Source organism: Pelodiscus sinensis, chromosome 1, assembly GCF_052426305.1.
Source record: "Pelodiscus sinensis isolate ZL-2025 chromosome 1, ASM5242630v1, whole genome shotgun sequence".
Classification (NCBI taxonomy): Eukaryota; Metazoa; Chordata; order Testudines; family Trionychidae; genus Pelodiscus; species Pelodiscus sinensis.
In genome coordinates, this window is record NC_143052.1 from 227,195,582 (window position 1) to 227,219,971 (window position 24,390).

At 42.4% G+C, this 24,390-nt stretch overlaps 2 protein-coding genes across 8 annotated transcripts in view; both read left to right on the plus strand.

Annotated features, from left to right (window-relative positions):
* The window catches only part of LOC102455184 (arylsulfatase H-like), a 28,830-nt gene extending 15,022 nt beyond the window's left edge, over positions 1-13,808 (plus strand). For 5 of the 7 annotated variants that reach the window (XM_075915599.2, XM_075915582.2, XM_075915566.2 and 2 more), the window contains 5 exons: positions 601-737; positions 2,239-2,373; positions 3,798-3,960; positions 5,105-5,226; positions 9,609-13,808. In XM_075915599.2, coding sequence (XP_075771714.2) covers positions 601-737; positions 2,239-2,373; positions 3,798-3,960; positions 5,105-5,226; positions 9,609-9,979 — 928 coding nt within the window. In that variant the 3' untranslated portion in view covers positions 9,980-13,808. The remainder of the gene's footprint in view (positions 1-600; positions 738-2,238; positions 2,374-3,797; positions 3,961-5,104; positions 5,227-9,608) is intronic. The other 2 variants (XM_075915602.2, XM_025188993.3) reach the window with 2 other exon arrangements.
* A 4,321-nt stretch (positions 13,809-18,129) lies between these two features.
* The window catches only part of LOC102455433 (arylsulfatase H), a 34,335-nt gene continuing 28,074 nt past the window's right edge, over positions 18,130-24,390 (plus strand). Inside the window, exons 1-3 of the mRNA XM_006112252.5 lie at positions 18,130-18,320; positions 22,492-22,562; positions 23,375-23,509. Of these exons, the coding sequence (XP_006112314.3) occupies positions 22,540-22,562; positions 23,375-23,509 (158 nt within the window). The 5' untranslated portion in view covers positions 18,130-18,320; positions 22,492-22,539. The remainder of the gene's footprint in view (positions 18,321-22,491; positions 22,563-23,374; positions 23,510-24,390) is intronic.

Genomic DNA, 24,390 nt, shown 5'->3' on the forward strand with positions numbered 1-24,390 from the left:
CTATCATGCTGATGAGATTGTTTCACTGTGTCCATTGTCTGTCTCCATCTCTTGCCCCTCATATTAGAGGTGAGCTCCTGGGGGCAAGGACCAACTCTTTGTTATGTTTGTTTGCCACCTTACACAATGAGATCTTAGTTAACTGGAGCTGACCATTAAGGCTATGTCTACACTCCAAGTTAGAGATGTGATTCTTCAACTCATATATATATATATATATATATATAACTGCACTAACTCTCATTTATGTGGCACATGTATCAGTAGAACATAGCTATGGTAGCATGGGGAGTAGCAACAGAGGAACAGTTTCAAGGGGGTTGTACTTGACATGGCTCAGCCCTGCTTCCACTGCTACTGCCTGTGCTAACATTAACTGCACTTCTATTTATACTCACACTAGCTTGATGAGAATGCGAGCAGGTGTACAAATACAAGGAAATTACACCACCCCTAGCTCACAGTACAAACACGACACACATAACACTGAATAAACACAGAGTAAAATATTTCAAGGACATTTGTTTTTCAGGGGTTAGTTGTTCACTTAAAATTTACTTTTTTGAGGCCATGACAATTTATTTTTTGTTTTGTTTTTAGAAACAAGCATGGGCCATTCCTCCTCTTTGTTTCCTTTTTACATGTGCACACTCCTCTCGTCACCACAGAGAGGTTTCTTGGGAAAAGTAGACACGGTTTATATGGAGATAATGTGGAAGAGATGGATTGGATGGTGGGTAAGTGGTCTTTATGAATGAGACCAACTTTATTTATTCAAAGTTGTCTCAAAAAATTAAAAAGAGATCTTGTTATAATTTACAATGATAGTAGATTTACACTGCCTGTAGCAGTCATGATTTATTCCTCCTGGGGTGCAATTTGGAACTGGGGTACCACTGAGCCCTTTCTCTCACCAGGCTGGGTTTCTTTCATACTGTGTGGCAAGCTGAAGACCTCTCCCAATCCTGCGAGGTCCAGGCAGGGATACAACCAGCTGCAGTTACCTGAAGGCTTCTCCCCAACTCCACAGCCTGGGACCACAAACCTGTAGCATTCTGCTCTGGTCAAAAGCCTGACCAGTGTATGAGTTCTTACCCAGTCCACCACTTGTACAAAGGAAAGCAGACATGCACCAATTCTTATTCCTGAGCTGAGATTTTCCCCCAAGCACATCATTCAAGCCACACTCTTTTAGATAAAATGTAAATGGATTTATTAAGTATAGAAAGGTAGATTTTAAGTGATAAGTAATACCAAACAGGTCAAAGTAGATTAAATAAACAAAAATGCAATGTAACCCTTAGGGTATGTCTACACTACCACCCTAGTTCGAACTAGGGTGGTAATGTAGGCATACCGCACTTGCAAATGAAGCCCGGGATTTGAATTTCCCGGGCTTCATTTGCATAAGCCGGCCGGCGCCATTTTTAAATGCCGGCTTGTTCGAACCCCGTGCCGTGCGGCTACACGCGGCACGGGCTAGATAGTTCGAACTAGCAAGCCATTCCGAACTATCTGTACACCTCGTTCCACGAGGCGTTTGTTCCACGAGGCGTACAGATAGTTCGGAATGGCTTGCTAGTTCGAACTATCTAGCCCATGCCGCATGTAGCCGCGCAGCACGGGGTTCGAACAAGCCGGCATTTAAAAATGGCGCCGGCCGGCTTATGCAAATGAAGCCCGGGAAATTCAAATCCCGGGCTTCATTTGCAAGTGCGGTATGCCTACATTACCCCGCTAGTTCGAACTAGCGGGGTAGTGTAGACATACCCTTATATACTACATGGGACTTGAATTAAACAGTGTCTGTTCCTGTTAGATAGTACTGTATAAGCAGTCTACCAAGATTTCATGCAAAGACATAAGATCAGCCATACTGGGTCAGACCAAAGGTCCATCTAGCCCTGTATCCTGTCTTGCAACAGTAGCCAATGCCAGGTGCCCCAGAGAAAATGAACAGAACAGGGAATCATCAAGTGATCCATCCCCTGTCACCCATTCCCAGCTTCTGGCAAACAGAGGCTAGGGACACCATTCCTACCCATCCTGGCTAATAGCCATTGGTGGACCTAACCTCCATGAGTTTATCTAGTTCTTTATTGAACCATTCCTTGATAGTCTTCCTTCTTTCCTGCCTGGAACCATCCCTTCCTGCACTTCAGTCTTTGTTCCTTAATGATATATTTGTAACCCTATTTCTCTGTACTGAGCAGCATGGTTTTTTTTCTTTATTTACAGGCAGAATTCTGGATGCTGTTGACAAAGAAGGTTTGACAAACAACACATTCACTTATTTCACATCTGACCATGGAGGATCCTTGGAAGCTCAAAACCACAATGTCCAGCTGGGTGGTTGGAATGGAATCTACAAAGGTGAGAATTCTGCAAACAGTCTGTCTGTGGGGTCTTATTTTAGGAATGAAAATGCTATAAGTAGGTCCAAATGTATTTAGAAAAAAATATATTCTCCCTTATCGTGGTGCTCAGAAAGGCAACTGAAACCAGGGAAGACCCAGATAGTTTCCAATTTTTAGACTAACCAGTGTCTATGCTTATAACATTACTCTGAGCACAATCTGAAATGTGGACTAAAATCTTCATTTTTACAGATGGGGAATTAAGGCACACGGGATGACTTTCCCAATGTCACAAAGGACATCTAGGCAAAACAGAGAACTGAACCCCAATCTTCTAGACTAGTAGCTTGCTGCTCACACTAAGGGTATGTCTACACTACCCCGCTAGTTCGAACTAGCAGGGTAATGTAGGCATACCGCACTTGCAAATGAAGCCCGGGATTTGAATTTCCCGGGCTTCATTTGCATAAGCGGGGAGCCGCCATTTTTAAAACCCCACTGGTTCGAACCCCGTGCAGCGCGGCTACACGGGGCATGAACTAGGTAGTTCGAACTAGGCTTCCTAGTTCGAACTACCGTTACTCCTCATTTCACGATCTTAGCAGTCAAGGTGTCCTCTGTTGCAGTTAATTTATATTTGTATCACAACATTCCACTTTAAATGAATGTTACAGATCTGAATTTTGTTTCTTTTGGGGATTTGAAGAGTAGAGTTGCTACTCCTTTGCCCAAAGTGCCTCACAACCATGAAATGCATTAGAGGCCATAGGAAAGAATGGCCTAATATAGAAAGATGCCTGTGTCAAAGTCAGACAGGACTCACAGATTTGTCAGTCCGCTCTGTTTATTAGCAAAGCCGCTCTGCTAATGCACCCAGAAAATGTGAGTCCCACACAAGGTTCAAACCCCTTGATTTATACAGTCAAAAGAAAGCCAAGTTAACAAGATTAAAAGAGAGGCAAAACTTCACATGATTAGTATGAGGCTAGTCAAGTATTTTCATTTCCACATCAAGCACACAGCAATCTCCTGTCCATATCTCCCTGGTTATCTCAATTGTTTTCTGCCTAAAACCTAATGTTCCCTTTCCTTTTATCCTAGGCCCACCTGGCTAGCACTCTGATCTGCATACCTACAAACAACATTAACATACTTTCCTCTTCAGAGACAAACAGTGTTCCTTCAACTTATTCAATTATTACAGTATAATTCATCTTTCTCTTACAATATAATTCTTTCTACTTTCACACCTGTAATATGCAGCTGGGAAGAGCAAAGTAAGCAGTGCCTTAAATCTTGGCTTTCCTTGTATTCCTAGATTTAGTGTGATTTATTTTCATGTAAAGAGTGTTGGAATATCATATTCCAATCTATAAATTCATAATAACCTGTCTCAGTCCTAATGACTCAGTGTTTCTGGCACCATTTCTCTTACAACAGGTGGAAAAGGCATGGGAGGCTGGGAAGGAGGGATCCGTGTGCCAGGGATCATTAGATGGCCTGGAGTATTGACTGCAGATACAGTTATTGATGAACCTACAAGTCTCATGGATATTTACCCCACAGTGGCTCACCTGGCTGGAGGAATAATGCCTCAGGACAGGTATAGAGGCTGCTTCATTAACCATATTTGTTCCATTTCCACTGTAGTCAAAAGCTTGGTATGTTGCTCATCCTGATATATGCAAGTTTTGTTTTAGTTGTGTGTTTTTAAAGGGACATTGTCATACTGTTTTAAAAAACAAGTGTCTTTATCTTTCTTTTTGCTTAGCTCTACCTATTCTGTATGGGTATGTCTACACTACCCCCCAGTTCGAACTAGGGGGGGTAATGTAGTCATACGGAGTTACAAATGAAGTCTGAACTAGCCGGAATTTAAAAATGGCGCCAGCTGGCTTTATGCAAATGAAGCCCAGGAAATTCAAATCCCGGGCTTCATTTGCAACTCCGTATGACTACATTACCCCCCCTAGTTCAAACTAGGGGGGTAGTGTAGACATACCCATACAGAATAGGTTTTTAAAGAAAACACAAAGGAGACAAGTTTACTTGTACAGAAAGAAATAGAATTAATCACAGTATATTTAAATTCAGTTTTCTTTCATAACCAAACAGTAGAAACCAATGTATATGTGCAATTTCTGGGATGAGTCTAATTTTCTTAAGAAGACCCTCCTGTATTAGAAGGAAATGGGAGGCAGTAATGTTTTGTTAGAACATGAAGGAAAGGACTGGGAGCCTAGGCACCTTTGAGTCCTATTTCTGGCTTTACCATTAGATAAGTACAGGCCAGACATGTAGACCAACTTATAAAACTTTGGTACTTAAGGTGAGGCTCCAAAATCCACCTTTAATCATCTATATGCCACTTGATTCTTCAGAAGTTCTGAGCGCCTCCCATTGACTTCAGCTTTAATCACCCAAGTTTGAAAGAATGAATTTCTCTTTGATTACACTTTACTCCTTTGTTAAAATGATCATGTTAATTACATCACCATGGTGATGTTTTTGTAATGTACTTGTGTTCTGAGACCCTAGGACCAAAGGCACCCTGCAGGTGGGAACTATTAAGCATTAGTTCCACTGACTCAGAGTTGGCTGAAATTTTTCATCAAATTTTATAAATTAAAATGTCAATGTTTCCTGAGTCTAATGGTGGCTTGTTTAAGAATTGCTATTTGCAGTAATACTGAGTACAGAATGTACTCCACCCAGTATGATGACTTCCATTCTCTCCATCACATTAGGGTGGTCGACGGCCGAAACTTGATGCCCTTGCTGCAGGGAACAGTTCAGCACTCGGAGCATGAATTCATGTTTCACTACTGTGGGGTATATTTACATGCGGTACGGTGGCACCAAAAGGACAGTGAGTATAAACAGTCTCCCCACAACAAGTAAATTGGGTGATTTAATAGTTCCTTTTGGCTTTCAGATCTATGAAACTGAAACAATAGGGAAGTAAATATAGAGCAGTTTGTTATGTCCTAAAAGAAAAGTCCAAACAAAATACCATACTGCACATGCTTGGGTTCCTAGGGAGAGGGCAAGAGGACAAACACTTGACATGTTCATCATGTTGCTTACTGCAGAACTAGAAGGAGCTCAGATAGCACAGTGGTGAACACAGTATAAAAACCTAAATAGAATAGAACAGGAAAAATATCCGGCATTACCTGTTATCTTGACACTGCACTTCTGAAGAGTCCTGGATAGCTGAGTTGGTAGTTCTCACACTTTCTTCTGATATAAAAGAATATGATTCATGGCTATACTAAAGGTTGGATTTTTAAAGGCACATTTAAGAACATAAAGACTCAGCTAGGACGTCATGTAAGTCTTGAAATCCCACAAGATGTCCATCTGTATCTTTAGATGCCTAAATACCTTTACAAATCTGGCTCTGAGCCCACAGGAATAGTGGTGCTACCTCATTACAGCCAGTGCTTTCTTTGCTGCATAAGCATCAGGAGAGTTATCAACAGAGTGTTCATGGACATAGCCTGGGATTTTTAAGATTAAGGTGTTTGACTATTTTCAAAAGTTCCATGTTCTCTGTTTATTTGCATGTTCTCCTTTATAAGGCTCAGCTATGAAACATCTTTCTTTAATTATGCTAATTGACAGCAGCGGCAGTGCATTTCTTACATATGACCACAGCCCTGAAACAAACAAACTTCCCTAAGAAAAGAACTCTGAATTAGAGATTGATCAATAGCCTGCTCCCCAAATAGAAGACATTCTGGACCCATTGAGGCTGTTTTTTGTTTGTTTTTTGTTTTTGTTTGTTTATTATTTTTTGCCTGAGAATAGCCCTTATCCAAAAACTTCAAAAACAGACTGCAATGAGAAACTACTGAGCTGGAATTCAATTTGGCACCCTGATAAAAGGTTTAAATAGACACATGGAGTGGTTTTCACATTACAACAGGTGATTTCTCCCTCAGGTACTCTCACTTGCTCATCACTATTGGGGTATGTCTACACTACCTCGCTAGTTCGAACTAGGAGGGTAATGTAGGCATACCGCACTTGCAAATGAAGCCCGGGATTTGAATTTCCCAGGCTTCATTTGCATAAGCGGTGTGCCGTCATTTTTAAAACCCCGCTGGTTCAAACCCCGTGCAGCGCGGCTACACGGGGCACGAACTAGGTAGTTCGAACTAGGCTTCCTAGTTCGAACTACTGTTACTCCTCATTCCACGAGGAGTAACGGTAGTTCGAACTAGGAAGCCTAGTTTGAACTACCTCGTTCGTGCCCCGTGTAGCCGCGCTACACGGGGTTTGAACCAGCGGGGTTTTAAAAATGGCGGCGCCCCGCTTATGCAAATGAAGCCCGGGAAATTCAAATCCCGGGCTTCATTTGCAAGTGTGGTATGCCTACATTACCCCACTAGTTCGAACTAGCGGGGTAGTGTAGACATACCCTTGGAGATTAGTCACATCCACTCTGACTTAATTAACGCTGATGTCACACTCCCATTTCTAGCCACGTCTATACTTATGCGCCGGAGAGCAATCTTCTGGCATTTCACTTAGGACATCTTTACCAGACCTGCTAACTTGAAGGCTGAATGTGGCTCCAATCGGTGCTGGCACTCCTCGCAGTGCGCAAAGGAGTAAGGGAGGCCAATCAGAGCATTTGTTCTCATCGACCTCCCACTGTGAAGATGACACCAAGCCCATCTTAAGGTATTTCAACTCCAGCTATGTTATTTATGTAACTGGAGTTGAATATCTTAAGCCAGCCTTCCCAGTCTAGTATGGACCTGGCCTCTGTATCTCTACCTTTTTTCTTTTCTTTTCAGCATCTAAGCAAGTGAGTTGTATCTGATGAAAACTTATGCCCTAATACCTAATACATTTGTTAGTCTTTAAAGTGCCATCTGACGCCTTGCTGGTTTAGCTGAAACAGACTAACACATGTCATTTTAAAGAAGTAGTTCCATCCACACAAGTCTGACAATGACCCTCATGGGCTCCCAATGCCCTTGTGACTACATTGTGAATAACATTTTCCCTCTGGCTATCTGGGTTCACCGGGCAATTTTAAGGGGCAGGATTTTGAGCTGATTAAACATCTGTGAAGCAGAGAGGGGGAATGTAATCCAGAACAAAAAGGAGCACTGGTTTTTCATCTAACAATTTATAGAGCAGTAGTTGCCACATTGCATAACTTGTCACACAAGACCAGTGCTCCTCTATGGCATTGAGAGTCAGTGAGGGACTTGCGTAGATGGAACCACCTATTCAACATAGCTATTTGAGTACAACTTCCAAACAATATGCAGTCCACACAAAGGAAGATCTGGTCCCTCCCCCATAGAGCTAAGATAATCATCTCCAGCAAGGGTAAATGAGGGTACCAGTTGCTGTGAAAAGAAATGGTTTTAAGTATGATCCTACAGATCACTGCCTTAAAATAACCATAGAGATGTAGCCGTGTTAGTCTAGTCTAGCTGAAACAAAAAACAGGACTATGTAGCACTTTAAAGACTAACAAGATGGTTTATTAGGTGATGAGCTTTCGTGGGCCAGACCCACTTCCTCAGATCAATTTGTGGAAGAAAATAGGCATGACCATATATACCAAAGGGATACAATAAAAAAAGTGAACACATATAAAAAGGACAAATCAAATTTCAGAACAGAGGGGAGATGAGGAGGGGGAAGGTAAATGTCTGTGAGCTAATGATATTAGAGGTGATAATTGGGAAAGCTATCTTTGTAATGGGTAAGATAATTAGTGTCTTTGTTAAGACCCCAGTGTAAAGTGTCAAATTTAAGCATGAATGACAGTTCAGAGGTTTCTCTTTCAAGTTTGGTGTTAAAATGTCTTTGAAGCAGTATGCAGGTAATCAAGTCATTGAGACAATGCCCCTTCTGTTTGAAATGGCAAGAAACTGTTTTTTCTTTGTGATACTGTCTGATATCCATTTTGTGTGCATTGATTCTTTGGCGAAGTGTCTGAGACGTTTGTCCAATGTACATAGCAGATGGACACTGTTGGCACATGATGACATAACAAACAATGCCCAGAAAGGGCATTGTCTCAACAACTTGATTACCTGCATACTGCTTCAAAGACATTTTAACACCAAACTTGAAAGAGAAACCTCTGAACTGTCATTCATGCTTAAATTTGACACTTTACGCCGGGGTCTTAACAAAGACACTAATTATCTTACCCATTACAAAGATAGCTTCCCCAATTATCACCTCTAATATCATTAGCTCACAGACATTTACCTTCCCCCTCCTCATCTCCCCTCTGTTCTGAAATTTGATTTGTCCTTTTTATATGTGTTCACTTTTTTTATTGTATCCCTTTGGTATATATGGTCATGCCTATTTTCTTCCCCAATTTGATCTGAGAAAGTGGGTCTGGCCCATGAAAGCTCATCACCTAATAAACCATCTTGTTAGTTTTTAAAGTGCTACATAGTCCCGTTTTTTTTAAATAACCAGTTTAGCTCCTTTTGGAAAGGGCTGTTCTGGAGTTTAGTTAGTTCCCAATAAATAGATAGTTGCATGGTCACCTTGGATTTTTTCCTTGAGGTGAGCAGAATAAAAGCTTTTGCAGCCTTTGTCTCCCCTCCTGTTTACTAGACCAGTATGACATTATTCAAAGCCTTGTGACTTTTTATACAGCTTTGAGAGTCTAGACCTGAGGCTCCTTTGTGTGCTCTGCATTGTGTGTCAGTGTGTATATCTCAGACCAGACTCACTGAGACAAATCACCAGGAACAGGCTTTATTCTGTAAAGAACACAGAGCAGGATGACAGGTCAGCAGCCTCCTCTCTGCTTGCAGCCTATGTGCTCCCAGCTCAGTCAGTGCTGAGACCCTGCTGGGAGAGCAGAGCGTACATTGTACAGCACGACCCCCCCCTTACAAACATGTTCTAACTCCCACAGTAGCTAAGCTCCACAACAAATAAGTCCATATTCTTCCTTTGTGTCACTTAAACTCCTCTCATGGGGGCTCTGAAAGCCTTTTTTGGTCCTACCTGTAAAGAACAAAAACAGTATTACAGTTCAGCCACCCCTCCTCTCTGCCTGCAGCCACTGCTGAGACCCTGCTAGGGGGCACAGGGTACATGCCAACAGTTTGTAGTCCACAACTTGTAGTTCCCTGGGCTGTTCCTGAAGCACATTGGACATTGAGCTATACAAGGAAAATACTGTCCTTAGTAGAGTTCTGTCTAGTGTGTGTCCATCTTTGTTACTTGAACAAGATTCTCTCCTGGCAGGTGGGGCGCTGTGGAAGGCTCATTTTACAACTCCAATATTCCAGCCAGAAGGCGCTGGAGCCTGTTACAGAGGTGGAATGTGCCATTGCTTTGGGGAAGACGTAACCCATCATGACCCTCCTTTGCTCTTTGACCTCTCCAGAGACCCGTCTGAGTCTAAACCTCTGTCTCCCTCCACTGAGCCCCTGTTTGACACAGTAATAAGCAGAATTGAAAGAGCAGTGAAGGAGCATCGCCAGACCCTGACTCCTGTCCCACAGCAGCTCTCTGGGTGCAACAACGTGTGGAAGCCCTGGCTGCAGCCATGCTGTGGGACATTCCCTTTTTGCTGGTGTGACAAAGAAGGAGACAGTGACCAGGGCTTTCTTTAACCAAGGAAAGAGCAGAGAGGCCATCACAGACCAGAAAAAAAAAGCAGCAAGGTAGCATTTAAATGATTTCAGGCTGAATGCTGACAGCCATAGTCAGGGCAAAATTACACTGGACAACGTGAAACAGACATTCCTCTCCTTGTTCTCACCCTACACATGCCCACCCTGCCTTTTAGCTCTGATCAGTAGACCTGAACATTATCTCTGGGCCATATTCTGTCCCAGTTGTATCCGTGTAATTTGGCCTCAACAGTGAGCTCAGGCTTCGGCCCAGAGATATTGTTCTTACTGGCTTTAAATTCAAAGAAATCATTGATTACATAGAACTGAATCACCAAGATAGTTTCCATTCATGTTACTCAAAGTGTCTTAGAAATCAATAGGATTGTGTGGGAGGATAGAGCTCGTGATTTAACCCTTTGTTTATAGATACTAACCTGTATTTCAAAACAAACTGGTGATTCACTTTGGTACTGTGTCGAAATGTGTTTACCTCAGCAATTGTACGTCTGCTAAATCACCTCAGTCCCTTGTCAGCAAATCTGGTTCTCTGCCTTGGCCATGATTCCACAGACCAGATGCACAGACCAGAGTGAAACAAACCAAATCACAGAGTCCTTAGTGGCCGGCTGGAATGTAGCCACTCTTAACTCTAGGACCATGATGCGTGGAAAATTTTACTGCTCACTCGGCATGATACAGGAAGTTTGACCAGCCTGCTAACACAGCCTGCCAAGCAGTCATTTTGGTCTCTGTGTTCATAACTCCAGAGTCACCAACATGGAAGCGTAGACTTTTAACTAAGCTGTCTAGCTTGTACTTTCACTCCTGTGTCAGGAAACTGGCAGAACATTTGTAGGACATTGGTGGACATTTTGCTTGCTTTGTCTGTTCCACCAAAGGATCTTGATGGAGCTAGAGGAGGAGTAGCCTGGCATCTCACACTCCCACTGACATATTTCTCAGAATAACTGGCATAATTCTTGATGTCTCCTTCATAGGCCAATGCTTCTGGTGCAGGCCCATCAGCAGAGACTGGTGGAAATGCAGTCTCTTGCAGACCTGAGATGACGTGCAGTGCATCCAGAACATCCACGGGAAGAAAGCAACACTTCTTGAGCATTGTGAGCAGCTCACCCTTCCACTCCAGCTTAAAGAGACACAACAAATGTCATCCTTGTCAATCCAGAAGCAGGTCACAATAGCCATCTGATAGCTGGCAACTCCAGACTGCTACAAGTCCATTGTCAATCAGTTTGGGATTGGCAAGTCAACAGTTAGTAAAGTTGTGGTGGAGGAATCTGAGGCAGACGGGAATGTGCTTTTCCTCAAGGTAGCAGGCATTAAAGATATTCCAGCAGTAATTTCTGGTTTTGGGAGAATGGGGTTTTCCCTCCTCAAGATGCTTATGAGGGCATAAAATGCAAAGAATACTACTCCAATGTTATACAAGCACCAGTGGACCACAGAAGTAAATTTCAGAATGTCAGTGTGGGCTGCCCAGGAAAAATTCACAATTGCAGCATTTTTTGTCAATTGGAAATATATAGTCATGGACAGTCTCAGACACAAGTTCCACCGTACAGTATTGAAGTAAATGATGTTACCTTCCTCACTTTTTTCTAGGAGATCCAGTGTACCATCTTCACCTCCGCTTATCCAACGGTCTTGAATTCAGAGATCCTGATGCAAGATAGTTTAATTACATGCTCAGCAGGTGCAGAATGATGGTGAAATGTGTTTGAGGCAGATTGAAATCCTGTTGGAGATGTCTGCAGACACATTTGGATTTCATTGTCATTAATGCTGTGCACATTACTGTGGCTCTTCTCCACCTCTGTAAAGCCAGAATTGAGCCATTTTCCCTAACTGGACCCATGCCAGTGAGAGGACACTGAACCATTACTGTCGTTCAGAAAGTGCACCTACCGCTGGGGGAGCTGGTTGCATCAAGGCAGCAAAATTCAGGAATTCGCTGTGGTATCACACTGTGGACTTGCACAGCCCAATGGAAAAAGGCAGGAATGTGCTTGAGGGCAAGAGGGGGAACTGGCTTATTTTAGGGGCAGGAGCAATGCTTGGGAGGGTCCTGGTCTTGATTACCATGCACTATAATGAATGCCATGATGAATAATGAATGTGGGTGGTGGGAGAAGGGGGATAGTGTGGTTTTACAGATGGAATTTGTTGAAATGTTGTGCCTAGCTAAATACAAGTGTACTGTTTGCTTATGAACACTTAATTGCACCTGACATTATTAAGGACACAAGAGTAAAATATTGTAATGTATGAAAGGTAGGAAGTATAACAAGAGACCACTCTGGCTTAGCCAGGAGATATCCAATGATCTAAAAATTAAAAAAAAAAAAAAAAAAAAAAAAAAAAAAGACCTATAGAAAGTGGAAATAAGGTCAAAATACAAAGCATTAATATCTTACTATATATTTTAGAAACATGTATCTGTCTATCTGTCCATCTGTAGGTCTGTTTGTTCTAGAACTTCTACTAAATCAGTGTTTCTTAAACTTTTTAAGAGTGAGGAACACCAAACAATATTTTTTTTATACTGAACCCCCCATGCCCAGCCCCGCCCCAGAACAATGTTTTAAATGAAGAAAAATATCAACTATTGAGTTAAGGACCTAAGCAATGCCAGGTAAGCCTTCTAGTCTATCTGTATATTTTAGAATTGTGCATCTGTCTGTTTGTCTGTGAATCCATTTGTTCAAGAACTCATTCTAAATGGTAAGACCAAGGATCACCAAATTTGGTATGCAGCTTCCTCTGACCCTAACTTAAAGCAAGGCCAGGTTTTGATTGTGAAAGGAAAATGGGATGTGCCTGGAATTTGATTGTTTCTCATAAAATAGAAAGGGAGGAGTCTAGCGGGAGGGAATTATAAAGCAGAATGACCACGGGGGCAGCAAGCATGCCGGCAGGAAGTCAGTGGCCAGCAGCAGCTGACATTCCAGCCAGTCTTGGGGAGTAGCTGCTGATCACTGTGTGACCCCCGCTGTCCCTGGGCCAGTCCTGGGAAGCACCAGCAGGCAGCCTCCATGGCCCCCACATCCCAGAGCTGGGTCCAAGGAGCGCTGATGAGAGGCTAGTATGGCCTCGCTCCCTGTCCTCGGGCCAGAAATATGTTTTTTCTGTAGCCATATTGAAAGGCCTAAAGCCTTCCTCTGCAGCCAGATTGAAGAGGAGCAGCCATTAGCTGTAACGTTTGAGGTTATACACTCACATTCCATCCAAAGTGCATTAAAATAGTATCACACCAGGATGCTAAGAAGGAGATTCCAAACTAATGGCAACCAATATCACCAGATAAAGAAACAGATCTTTATCAACAGTTGAGGTTGTAGAATCCTCATTCTGTGATAATGGTCCTCACTTTCCTATTGTCTGTATGATCTCTGTCTGGTTTTTAATTGTTTCTGTCTGCTTTCTAATTAATTTTGCGAGGTGTAAATCAACTAAGGCAGTGGGGTCTGATTGGTTAGGTAATTCCATTACAGTATGTTATGACTGGTTAGTAAAATTAAACTAATTGGTTAAGGCAGAGCTAAGCAGGACTCAGGTTTCACTATGTAAACTGGGGCCAAAAAGGAAACTCTTTGGGAACCAACTCCAGGACACAGCTCCAAAATCAGAGCTTCCAGACCTCAACCCTGCGCCAATGACATTGTGCTGAAACTGGAGACCCCCAGATGGACCTGATCCTGACAGACCATCAAGACAAGTTCTCTGTCTCATTGGAAGTTTGGTGAGCACCATATGCTTGGTGTGTGCATTCTGTTTTTGATCATTAATAAATAGAGATTAAGTGGAATATTACTGTGTAAGGTTCTTTCACTGGTAAAAGACCTCAAAAACCTGCAGAGTTTAAGGTTATGCCGAAACCTACGGAAGGGTATGAGTCCTAGGAACAAGTAAGGATGAGTGCCCCTAGAGTCATGGTGGTCAAATTCTGGATCCAGTCTGGAGGGATAGATCCTGGAAGGCTCCGACCTCCATGTTTACCTGCACTTCTACAGGTATGGGAGGATCGCAGTCCTGGTTGGCCATGAATCATTGTTTACAGTCAATGCAAGCGATGAGAAGTGGCGTCTTGGTTCGCAATGCTTCCCTCCATTTGCATTGGTCATGAATGGTGATTTGCGACCAACCAGAGCTGTGATCCTCTAATACCAGCTGAGGTGCAGGTAAACATAGCAGTGGTGGCCCACCAGGGACTAACCTTGAGGGCTGCCATTTTTTTTTATTGCCCACCACTGCCCCGGAGTGTGTAAGAATTTTCTGTGGATAACACCCCCTCCCCACCCTTGGGCTGGCCCAAGAGTGAAGCTGGCAGCAAGGGGTGCATGCCCCTCCCCTGTCACCCCAGGACCACCCCCCTGGGCAAAGCCAGCAGCTAGGGTGCATGACCTTCCCCCCCCCCACACACACACACACACCAGCATTAGGAAGAAGCTAGTGCAGAGGTGAATGGCTTCACCCCTGCCGCAGGCCAGACATGGACAATGCCAGGTAGGTATTCTAATAAACAAATAACACAAGTATGTAGGGGCATAATTTAAAAGGCCAGTGCACAAAACAAGCTCAAACTAGCTGGAGACAAAAAAAAGGATAACAAGAAAACATTCTACACATAGAGAAAGAATAAGTTAAAAAGTACTTAACCAAGTTAGATGTCTTCAAGTCACCAAGGCCTGATAAAATACATCATATAATACTCAAAGGGCTGACTGAGGAGCTATCTGAACCATTAGCTATTACCTGAAGACAGGAGAATTCCAGAAGACTGGGAAAGGGCAAATGTAGTGTTCATCTATAAAAAGGGAAATAAGAATGACCCGGACAATTATAGACCTGGAATTACAGACCTGTCAGCTGAATTTCTATGCCAGGAAAGATAAGGAAGCAAATAATTAAGGAATCAATTTGCAAACATCTAGAAGATAATAAGGTGCTAAGAAAGAGTCAGCATGGATTTGTCAAGAACAAATCATGTCAAACCAGCCTGAGAGCTGTCTTTGACAGGCTGACAAGTCTTGTGGATAAGGGGAAAATGATAAATGTGGTACATCTATAATTTAGTAAAGCTTCTGATACAATCTGGCATAACTGTCTCATTAACAAAGTAGGGAATTACAACCTAGATGGAGATATTATAAGGTGGGTGCATAACTGGTTCAATAAACTTTTCCAGATAGTAGTTATCAATTATTCACAGTCATGCATGAAGGGTATAATGAGTGGGGCTCCTCAGGGATCAGTTCTCTTCAATAACTAAATGATTTAGAGAATGTCATAGAAAGTAGACTTATATAAGTGTGTGGATGATACAAAGCAGGCGGCAAGGGTTGCAAGTACTATGAGGGATAGAATTATAATTCAAAATTAGCTAGACAAACTGGAGAAATGGTCTTAGATAAACAGGATGTAATTCAATAAAGACAAATGCAAAGTACTGCACATAGGCAGGAACAATCAGTTGCACATATATAAAATGGAAAATGACTGCCTAGAAAAGAGTACTGCAGAAAAAGATCTGGGGGTCATAATGCATCACAAGCTAAATATGAGTCAACAGTGTGATGCTGTTGCAAAAAAGCAAACGTCATTATGGCATGTATTAATATGAGTGTTGTAAGCAAGACACAAGCAGTAATTCTGCTCTACTCCATCTTGTTTGGTCCTCAACTAGAGTACTCTGTCCAATTCTGAGCACCACATTATAGGCTGTGTCTAGACTGCATCCCTTTTCCGTAAAAGGGATGCAAATTAGACACATCGCAATTGCAAATGAAGCAGGGATTTAAATCGTCCCCCTGCTTCATTTTCATAAACATGGCTGCCGCTTTTTCCCGGCTCGGAGCTTTGCCGGAAAAAAGCGCCAGTCTAGACGGGGATCTTTCGGAAAATAAAGCCTTTTCCGAAAGATCCCTTATTCCTCTTAGAAAGGCTTTATTTTCCGAAAGATCCCCGTCTAGACTGACGCTTTTTTCCAGCAAAGCTCCGAGTTGGGAAAAAGCGGCAGACATTTTTATGCAAATGAAGCGGGGGGGATTTAAATCCCCGCTTCATTTGCAATTGCGATGTGTCTAATTTGCATCCTTTTTACGGAAAAGGGATGCAGTCTAGACGTAGCCTTAGAAAAGAGGTGGACAAATTGGAAAAAGTCCAAAGAAGAGTAACAGAAATTATTAAAGGTCTAGAAAGACCTTTCCTATGAGGAAAGAGTGAAAGAACTGGGTTTCTTTAGTCTAGAATAGAGAAGACTAAGAGGCTTCAAGTATCTAAAAGTTGGTTCAAGGGAAGAAGGAGAAAAATAATTCTCCTTAACCTTTGATAATAAGATAAGAAGCAATGGACTTAAATTGCAACAAGGGAGATTTAGGTTGGAAATTAGGAAAAACTACCTAGCTTTGAGGATGGTTAAGCACTGGAATAAATTATCTAGGGAGATTGTGGAATCTCCATTATTGTTGATTTTTAAGAGCAGGTTAGACAAGCATCTGTCAGGGATGGTCTAAACAGTACTTGGTCCTGGCATGAGTGGACATGATGACTTCTCAAGGTTCCTTTCAGTTCTATGCATCTATGATTCTGTGTTTAGCTTTATTATTTCAAATCATAATAGTTTGATGTGTTGCAGTGATAGCAATAAATTTTCTTGATAACATAGACTGTTTTATTTGAAAACATGGCTTAAAATAGTGAAACACTCAGGCTACGTCTACATTGGCCCCTTCTCCAGAAGAGGCATGTTAATTTCCAACTTCAGAATAGGGAAATCCGCGGGGGATTTAAATATCCCCCGCGGGATTTAAATAAACATGTCCGCCGCTTTTTTTCCGGCTTGGAGAAAAGCCGGAAAAAAGCGTCTAGACTGGCGCGATCCTCCGGAATAAAGCCCTTTTCCAGAGGATCTCTTATTCCTACTTTCCTTTTTTCTTACTGAAAGTAGGAATAAGAGATCCTCCAGAAAAGGGCTTTATTCCGGAGGATCGCGCCAGTCTAGATGCTTTTTTCCGGCTTTTCCCCAAGCCGGAAAAAAAGCGGCGGCCATGTTTATTTAAATCCCGCGGGGGATATTTAAATTCCCCGCGGATTTCCCTATTCTGACTTACCTGCTTTGCATGACTTTTCCGGAGAAGGGGCCAGTCTAGACGTAGCCTCAGTGTTGGACAGAGTAGGTGCTATTATAAAATCACACACAGTCCAGGAAATATTCAATAGCCTGCGTAGTACCCCTGGCACAGCATTTCCTCTGGCACCCATGTTCTCCTTTCATTTCTGTCCATGTTTTTCCTCACGTGGTGGTGCAGATGTGGGTTGCAGGTTTCCGCAAGAGAGGGGTTGAAGAAGGAGAGCATCACAGGGTTTATTTGCCTTGCTCAGCCACTCATAAGTCCTGTATGCCTGGGCTGCCTTGACATGGTGTTGGTCAGGCTTGTGCTGGACTGAGGGTGCAGAGCAGGGTGCTCATGCTGTGGTGCTGGGGATGCAGCAGGAGATGGCAGCCCTGCAGCCATTATGGAGAGCAGTTGCTGAAACAGTTCTCTGTTAAGCTCCCCTCATGCCCAGAACTCCCAACACAGGTTGGGCAAAACTGATGCCCAACTTGTACTTCGGTGAAAAGATTTTCTGATTGCCTGCCGGCATGTATAACTGAAGAGAACTAGATTTGGAAACAGAAAACTATTTCTCAAATCCATACACTCTGTGCCCTGTTTGGTGTATCCAAAGACCAGAAGGCGCGAGTACAGAGTGGGAAATTTGTTATTATTGAAAGGAAAGCTGGCATGACACTAGCAAACATCTGGGACTTCACAGTGAACATGACTTTTCTAATTTTTTTATGAAAATGTAAAATGCAAGTCCCATCATTTTGAACTCAACATGGTGGGAAGCCAGAGAGAGGGGTAGGGATGCCAAGGCACTGTGATATAGTCCAGCATTAGCGGCCACAAGCTGGAAATCAGGGCTTGTCATTTCAGTTACGAGAGTGTTGAGAGCTGCTATAGGAATCGCTATAAAATAGCCTACATAAGGAGTCCAGCAAAAGTCAATACACAGCTTTCTACAGCTTATTAAGAAAACAGCCTTTGTACTCAGGTGACCAGAAATTGTGTAAAACTTTAACAGCCGTCATGTTTGCAAATCCAGCAAAGTTATCTTTGCATGAGTTTACTGTGAAAAGCAGGAGGTGAGGAGAAAGAGGGAGGAAGAATGGCATGGGAAAAAGCAACAAAGCTGGTCTAGCTTTTCTACTTTCTAGTGGATCCAAACAAGGAGCGTGAAGAATCTCAGAGGAAGAAGTAAACTTGAGATAAGGGTTTGTTTTTCATATTATCAAAAAGGGATTTTTTTTAATGGATGCTAAGTCTTCTGATTATTTTGTGTGTCTTGTTGGTTGCAGGGAATGAGCCTCTGGTTTCTGTTAAATTTGTTTAATTAAAAGTGGTGGTTTTATTGAATTGTATTAGGGTTTTTTTCCTGATAATGCCTGAAGACGTTAAAACAAGACTTAGGGCCCATTTCTAGATTCTTCATTCACAAGAACAGTTCCAGTTGATTTTGGTGAGAATCCTGCCTTCAGAAGGAGCAAGGATTTCAGCATGTAATAGAAAAAAAGGTTTGTTTGTGTCTGTGTGAGCAGGGAGTGTGTCTACACAACAAAGTTATTTTGGAATAACAGCCGTTGTTCTGAAAAAACTATGTAGGTGTCTACACAGCAATTCCGTTATTTCAGAATAATTTTGAAATAACAGAAGGCTTATTCTGATTTATAGGAACCTCATTCTATGAAGAATAATACCCATCCCGAAATAGCCAGTTCCAAATAAGGCATCTGTAGACACTCCACTGCTGCTATTTCGAAATAGCCCCTCACCAGGGCCATTCTAAATTATTCCTCCTGGGGCTGTAAATTGAGATAGCACGTCTACATTAGGGAAACCTGCTTTGGACTAATTTTGAGGCTTCCCTGCAGTGTAGACGTGCTATTTCGAGATAAGTTATTTCAGAATAACTAATCCAGAATAGTTTATTCTGAAATAACTGTGCAGTGTAGATGTAGCCAGGTTGTTGTGCACATTCTGTATCTTAGGGCTAGGTTCACAAAAGACTTAGTTATTGCAGTGCCTAACTAGTAGGACCCCCTGCTGCACAGTGGAATTCATAACCCAAGTTAGGTGTTCAGGCTCCTTATACAATGCATGGCTTGACAAAGCCCTGTCTGGGATGATTTAGTTGGGATTGGTCCTGCTTTGGGCAGGGGTTTGTACTCCATGACCTCCTGAGGTTTCTTCAAACCCTATTATTCTATGATTCTAACATTTTATATGGCTTGTGTATGTAATTTTCTACTTAGAGTACAGGCTTTTGTGAATCCTGTTCTTAGGCACTAACTGCTCTGTGCATTGTACAGGGAGCTTGGGCTTCTAACCAGTATTCCCTGTAATCTCTATGATTGTGCACCCACTCAGGAGAGATTCAGATGACTAACAGAGCACCCATCGCTGGTCTTGGTGTTTGTATTGGCAGTGCACATTCACACTTGCCCCGGTGCACATAAAATTATTCCACACACAGATGGAACAAAAATCTATACATGGATGGAAAAGATTAGAGGGTACATTACTCCTAACTCAGAGCTATGGATTATACTAGCAGAAGGGCTCCAAATTACACATTGCAGCACTGTATCTAATTCCTTTTTGTGGATGTAGCCCTTAGGTTTTATTTCAAGGTGGGCATGTGTAGGGGAGCCTACATGGCCCTTCCTTGACATTTATAATAATGTCTTGTCTGCCTTGATCACAGTACTGATCTCTAACAAAGCAAACCCAGGCCTGTCCCGAGTCTGGTGCACGTAAGGACACAGACAAGGCTCAGGGGGAGCTTTGAGAGACAGGAATGTTTTGCACAATAATGCAGATTAAGCAGTATAGTGAGACCACAACAAGAACACATGACAATCAAGCTTGTAGCGATACTTCTATTTCTGATCAGTAAAAGTTACAGATACAGCCATAAAACTTAACCATGCACATAGTTTTTGCAACATCGCTAGTAGCAGGACAAACCCCAAATAAGGGCAAAAGTCTCCTTTTGCTATAAAATGGGCTTAGTAAGAAGAACCAATGGGAGGGAGTAAGCAGGATTGATCCACAGGTCCTGCTTGTTGTAACTAGAAGTAAAAGACCCTTCACACCGGCTGCAGCAGTGGATAGTGTCCCTAAGGGTATGTCTACACTACCTCGCTAGTTCGAACTAGGAGGGTAATGCAGGCATACCGCACTTGCAAATGAAGCCCGGGATTTGAATTTCCCGGGCTTCATTTGCATAAGCGGGGAGCCACCATTTTTAAAACCCTGCTGGTTCGAACCCCGTGCAGCGCGGCTACACGGGGCACGAACTAGGTAGAGGTGTACCGAGGAACGAGGTGTACCTGTAGTTTGGAATAGGAATCCTAGTCCGAACTACCTAGTTCGAGCCCCGTGTAGCTGTGCTGCACGGGGTTCGAACCAGCGGGGTTTTAAAAATGGCGGCTCCCCGCTTATGCAAATGAAGCCCGGGAAATTCAAATCCCGGGCTTCATTTGCAAGTGCGGTATGCCTACATTACCCTCCTAGTTCGAACTAGCAGGGTAGTGTAGACATACCCTAAGAGTGGAAGTAAAAGGGAACGTGGACCTCCTGCCTGGTACAGTAGGAGGCATACAGGTGAAGTGTAAGTGAACTAGGCTTAATTATTATATTATAATAAATCTTCTATTAATTGATTTTGCATTGTTCTGTGCTATACTAATTGCTTTAGAATGTATAGTATTTAAGGTTTAAATTGTATAGCAAGTGGCTATGTCTACACTGCACCCCTTTTCCGGAAAAGGGATGCAGATGAGACAAGTCGGAATTGCATATGTAGCGGGGATTTACATTTTCCCCGCTCCATTTGCATGAACATGGCTGCCGCTTTTTTCCGGCTCGGGGCTTTGCTGGAAAAAAGTGCCAGTCTAGACAGGGATTTTTCGGAAAATAAAGCCTTTTCCAAAAGGTCCCTTATCCCTGATTTTAAGAGGAATAAGGGACCTTTCGGAAAAGGCTTTATTTTCCGAAAGACCCCATCTAGACTGGCGCTTTTCTCCGGCAAATCCCCGAGCCAGAAAAAAGCAGCAGCCATGTTCATGCAAATGGAGCGGGGAAAATGTAAATCCCCGCTGCATTTGCAATTCCAACTTGTCTCATCTGCATCCGTTTTCTGGAAAAGGTGTGCAGTGTAGACACAGCCATTGTTTTTAAGGCTTGTAAAACTTAAGCAACTATATTAACTGCTTAAAGTTTGCAATAAATAAGGAAGTGGTTAAGTCTCTCTGGAGTGTCCTGGTTTCCCTCAGATCTAAAATAAATAGAACCATACGACAGGCATGGCACACTTCTGCATTTGGTATTTCTTATTCTTAATGTTGTGCTTGTTGTTGTTCCACAGGATGTTTGTGGGTTCATTGTTGCAAGGTACTGAGCCCCTACAATTGCCAGGGAAGTCAGTAGGAATTGAGAAATGCACTAACTGCTTGCAGGATTGAGACCTGTACTGCATACTCTTTAATCATATTCACAGGCCTGCTGGCGAGTGGGGGAAGGCAAAAGGGGCTATCGTCCAGGGGCCTAGGTGATTTTAAAACAGTAGCGGCAGCCTTTTAAATCAGCCAGGCATTCTAGGCACGTGTAGGGTGGTACTGGCAATGGTGAAGGCAGCTGGCCGGCATGTGGAAGCCATGGCCATGCTGGAAGCACTCATGCAGCAGTGCAGTTGGCAGCTCAGGGCACAAGCAAGCACAGTGCAACACTGCCCAAATGTCAGGTGGATGGTGTCCACACTAGCACACCTTGTGCATGTGTGGGGTGCCCACTGACTCTTCTGTGCTGGGGCCTGGGTCTGCATATCCATAAGCGTTCCTTCACATAAGTAGTGTCATAGGGTACGTCTAGACTACCGCGTTTTGTCGACGGAAGTTTTCTGTTGACAAAACTTCCGTCGACAATTTGCGTCCAGACACATGGCGTTCTGTCGACAAAGCAAGCCACTTTGTCGACAGAACTCCGTAGTCTGGACGCAACGTTACAGGCAATAACACCTTCTGTCGACAGAACTCTGTCGACAGAAGGTGTTTTGCCTCGTAAAATGAGGTATACCAGCGTCGACAAAACCGTGGAGTTCTGTCGACGTTATGTCGACAGAACTCCGCAGTAGTGTAGACGCTGGTATTGTTTTGTTGACAAAAGTCCACTTTTGTCGACAAAACTAGGTAGTCTAGACACACCCTTAGTGTAATGGGACTACATCTGTAAATGCTTGTGAATGTAGGGGTTGCAGAGTCAAGCCATAAGTATTCAGCATAGCTACATTTTAGCTGAGAACATTGGTAGTATGACTGCTGTGACGTATGATGGTTAATCACCAGGCATGAGCACCCAATATATATTTTATATTTATTTGTACAGAATTTTGATGTAGTCATCTGCATGTCATAGTAAGTGTCGGAAGAAGCCATGAGACACCTCAAACTGCAATGGTAAGAGAAGAAATTAATCAATGGTACTTTTTGGCTTTTGAAATTTTGTTTATAAGAAAATATAGCAGGATCCTTTTTTAATCTATTGAAGTTTTAAAAATATTAAATGTGGACTCAAAACTAATGCCCATTTAAAACTACTGCCTTCGTCCTGCAAGACCTGAAGGGGAAGAACTTGCCTGCTTCAAGTCAATGAATAACAAAGGAGCCACTGAACAGTAACTGCAATCATAAATGTACAGTTTTTCCTGGAACTGTTGCACTGTTTCTTTTGCAGAAGGAGGGTCTAGTGGATTTGTATAATAATGAATCCAGCAGACAAGTCCTTCTGTCTCACCTCAGACTCAAGTTGCCTTCATACCACCTCCAAATACCTGTTGTGTCCTAAGGGTACCCTTCTAGACATATGTTCATGACATGCTAGGACTCACAGCCCTGATAACATCCTTTGTGTTTTCCCACCTTAATATAGTGAATGAAACTGCAGTGGTGGTTCTAAAGTGTGAAGATCTCAATGTGAAAAACTGCACACAAGAAGCTAGCGGCAATGCACAAGAAGCTTTATAAATCCTACAGAACCCATGGAATATTCTATATATTCATGAGCATTACCCACTGGAGCTTTAGATAACTATTGATGTATACACGCACAGATCTTTTATAATGTTTCATTTATGGTGTGTGGGAAGGATTTAGAATTAACTGGAATCATTGGGGAACCATCTCAGCCTGCGCTTACTTTAAAATGAGTCGGGAAGTTACAAATGTCTCCATTAAATAAATCTCTCTCTTTTTTAATTCTTGATTTATAGGAGCTGGCTAGCCACTTTGCTGGTTTCATGTCTAAGGAAAAATATATCAAATGCCTCTAAACCCAATATTTTATTGATGATGGCTGATGATCTTGGTTTGGGGGATGTAGGCTGCTATGGCAATGATACACTAAGGTAAGGTCATAGACACAAGAGATGGTTACTTTGTCATGGTCACTGTGACATGGATTAAGAAGCAGAAATCATCTGAATGGCCCCAGAATTTTCATCTTTGTGTGTAAAGTTCTCCTCTGATTTAGTGGAATTACAGAATCAAGAAAAAAACTAGGCATACTTGAGTCAACCAGTATCCCACCATCCCACAGTACATGAAAAGTGTTCATTTTCATTTGGCATCTGCTAATGATAGCACAGTATTCTACAGCTAATCATAGAGAGGAGGAGAACAGTTTCAAAACTACTGTACTTAAGATTAGAAAAATAAAGCATTAATTAAAATAACCATGGGTTTCCTTATTTAGGAAACTGCCTGTCATCTTGGGTAATTAGTTTATCTAAATATGTTCTTTTCAGTACACAGCATATCTAAATGATCTGCAATAAGTATTACATTGTGCTAGAGAAATAATTCATTACAGCACATTGTGAGGGACTTCTTGAGATGGTTGTTGATTCGTCTTCCCAGACAAATATGCGTGTGGGCAGGCACACTCATACATGCGCCCCAAGATTACATTTGAAATTGGGATTAGACACCAAATACCAGCTCCAATCAGCAAAGATTTAAAGGAAATATGTGTATGGAATGATGTTTCCATGTCCATTATATAATTATTCTATGATGGACTTTTCCATCTTTATTTAGACATATTAATACTGTGTGAGAGAGAGAGAGTGAGTGAGAGAGAGAGACAGGGCATCAATAAAGTTCTTGCATGAGAGAGAAATTTCTTCCTATTATAGTCACTATTACGTGTATTCTGGGTATTTCACTTCCTTTTGCCAGCTTTGTCAGCTTCCAAGGAGTTCATGCTGGACCTAATGTGGCATTTGTC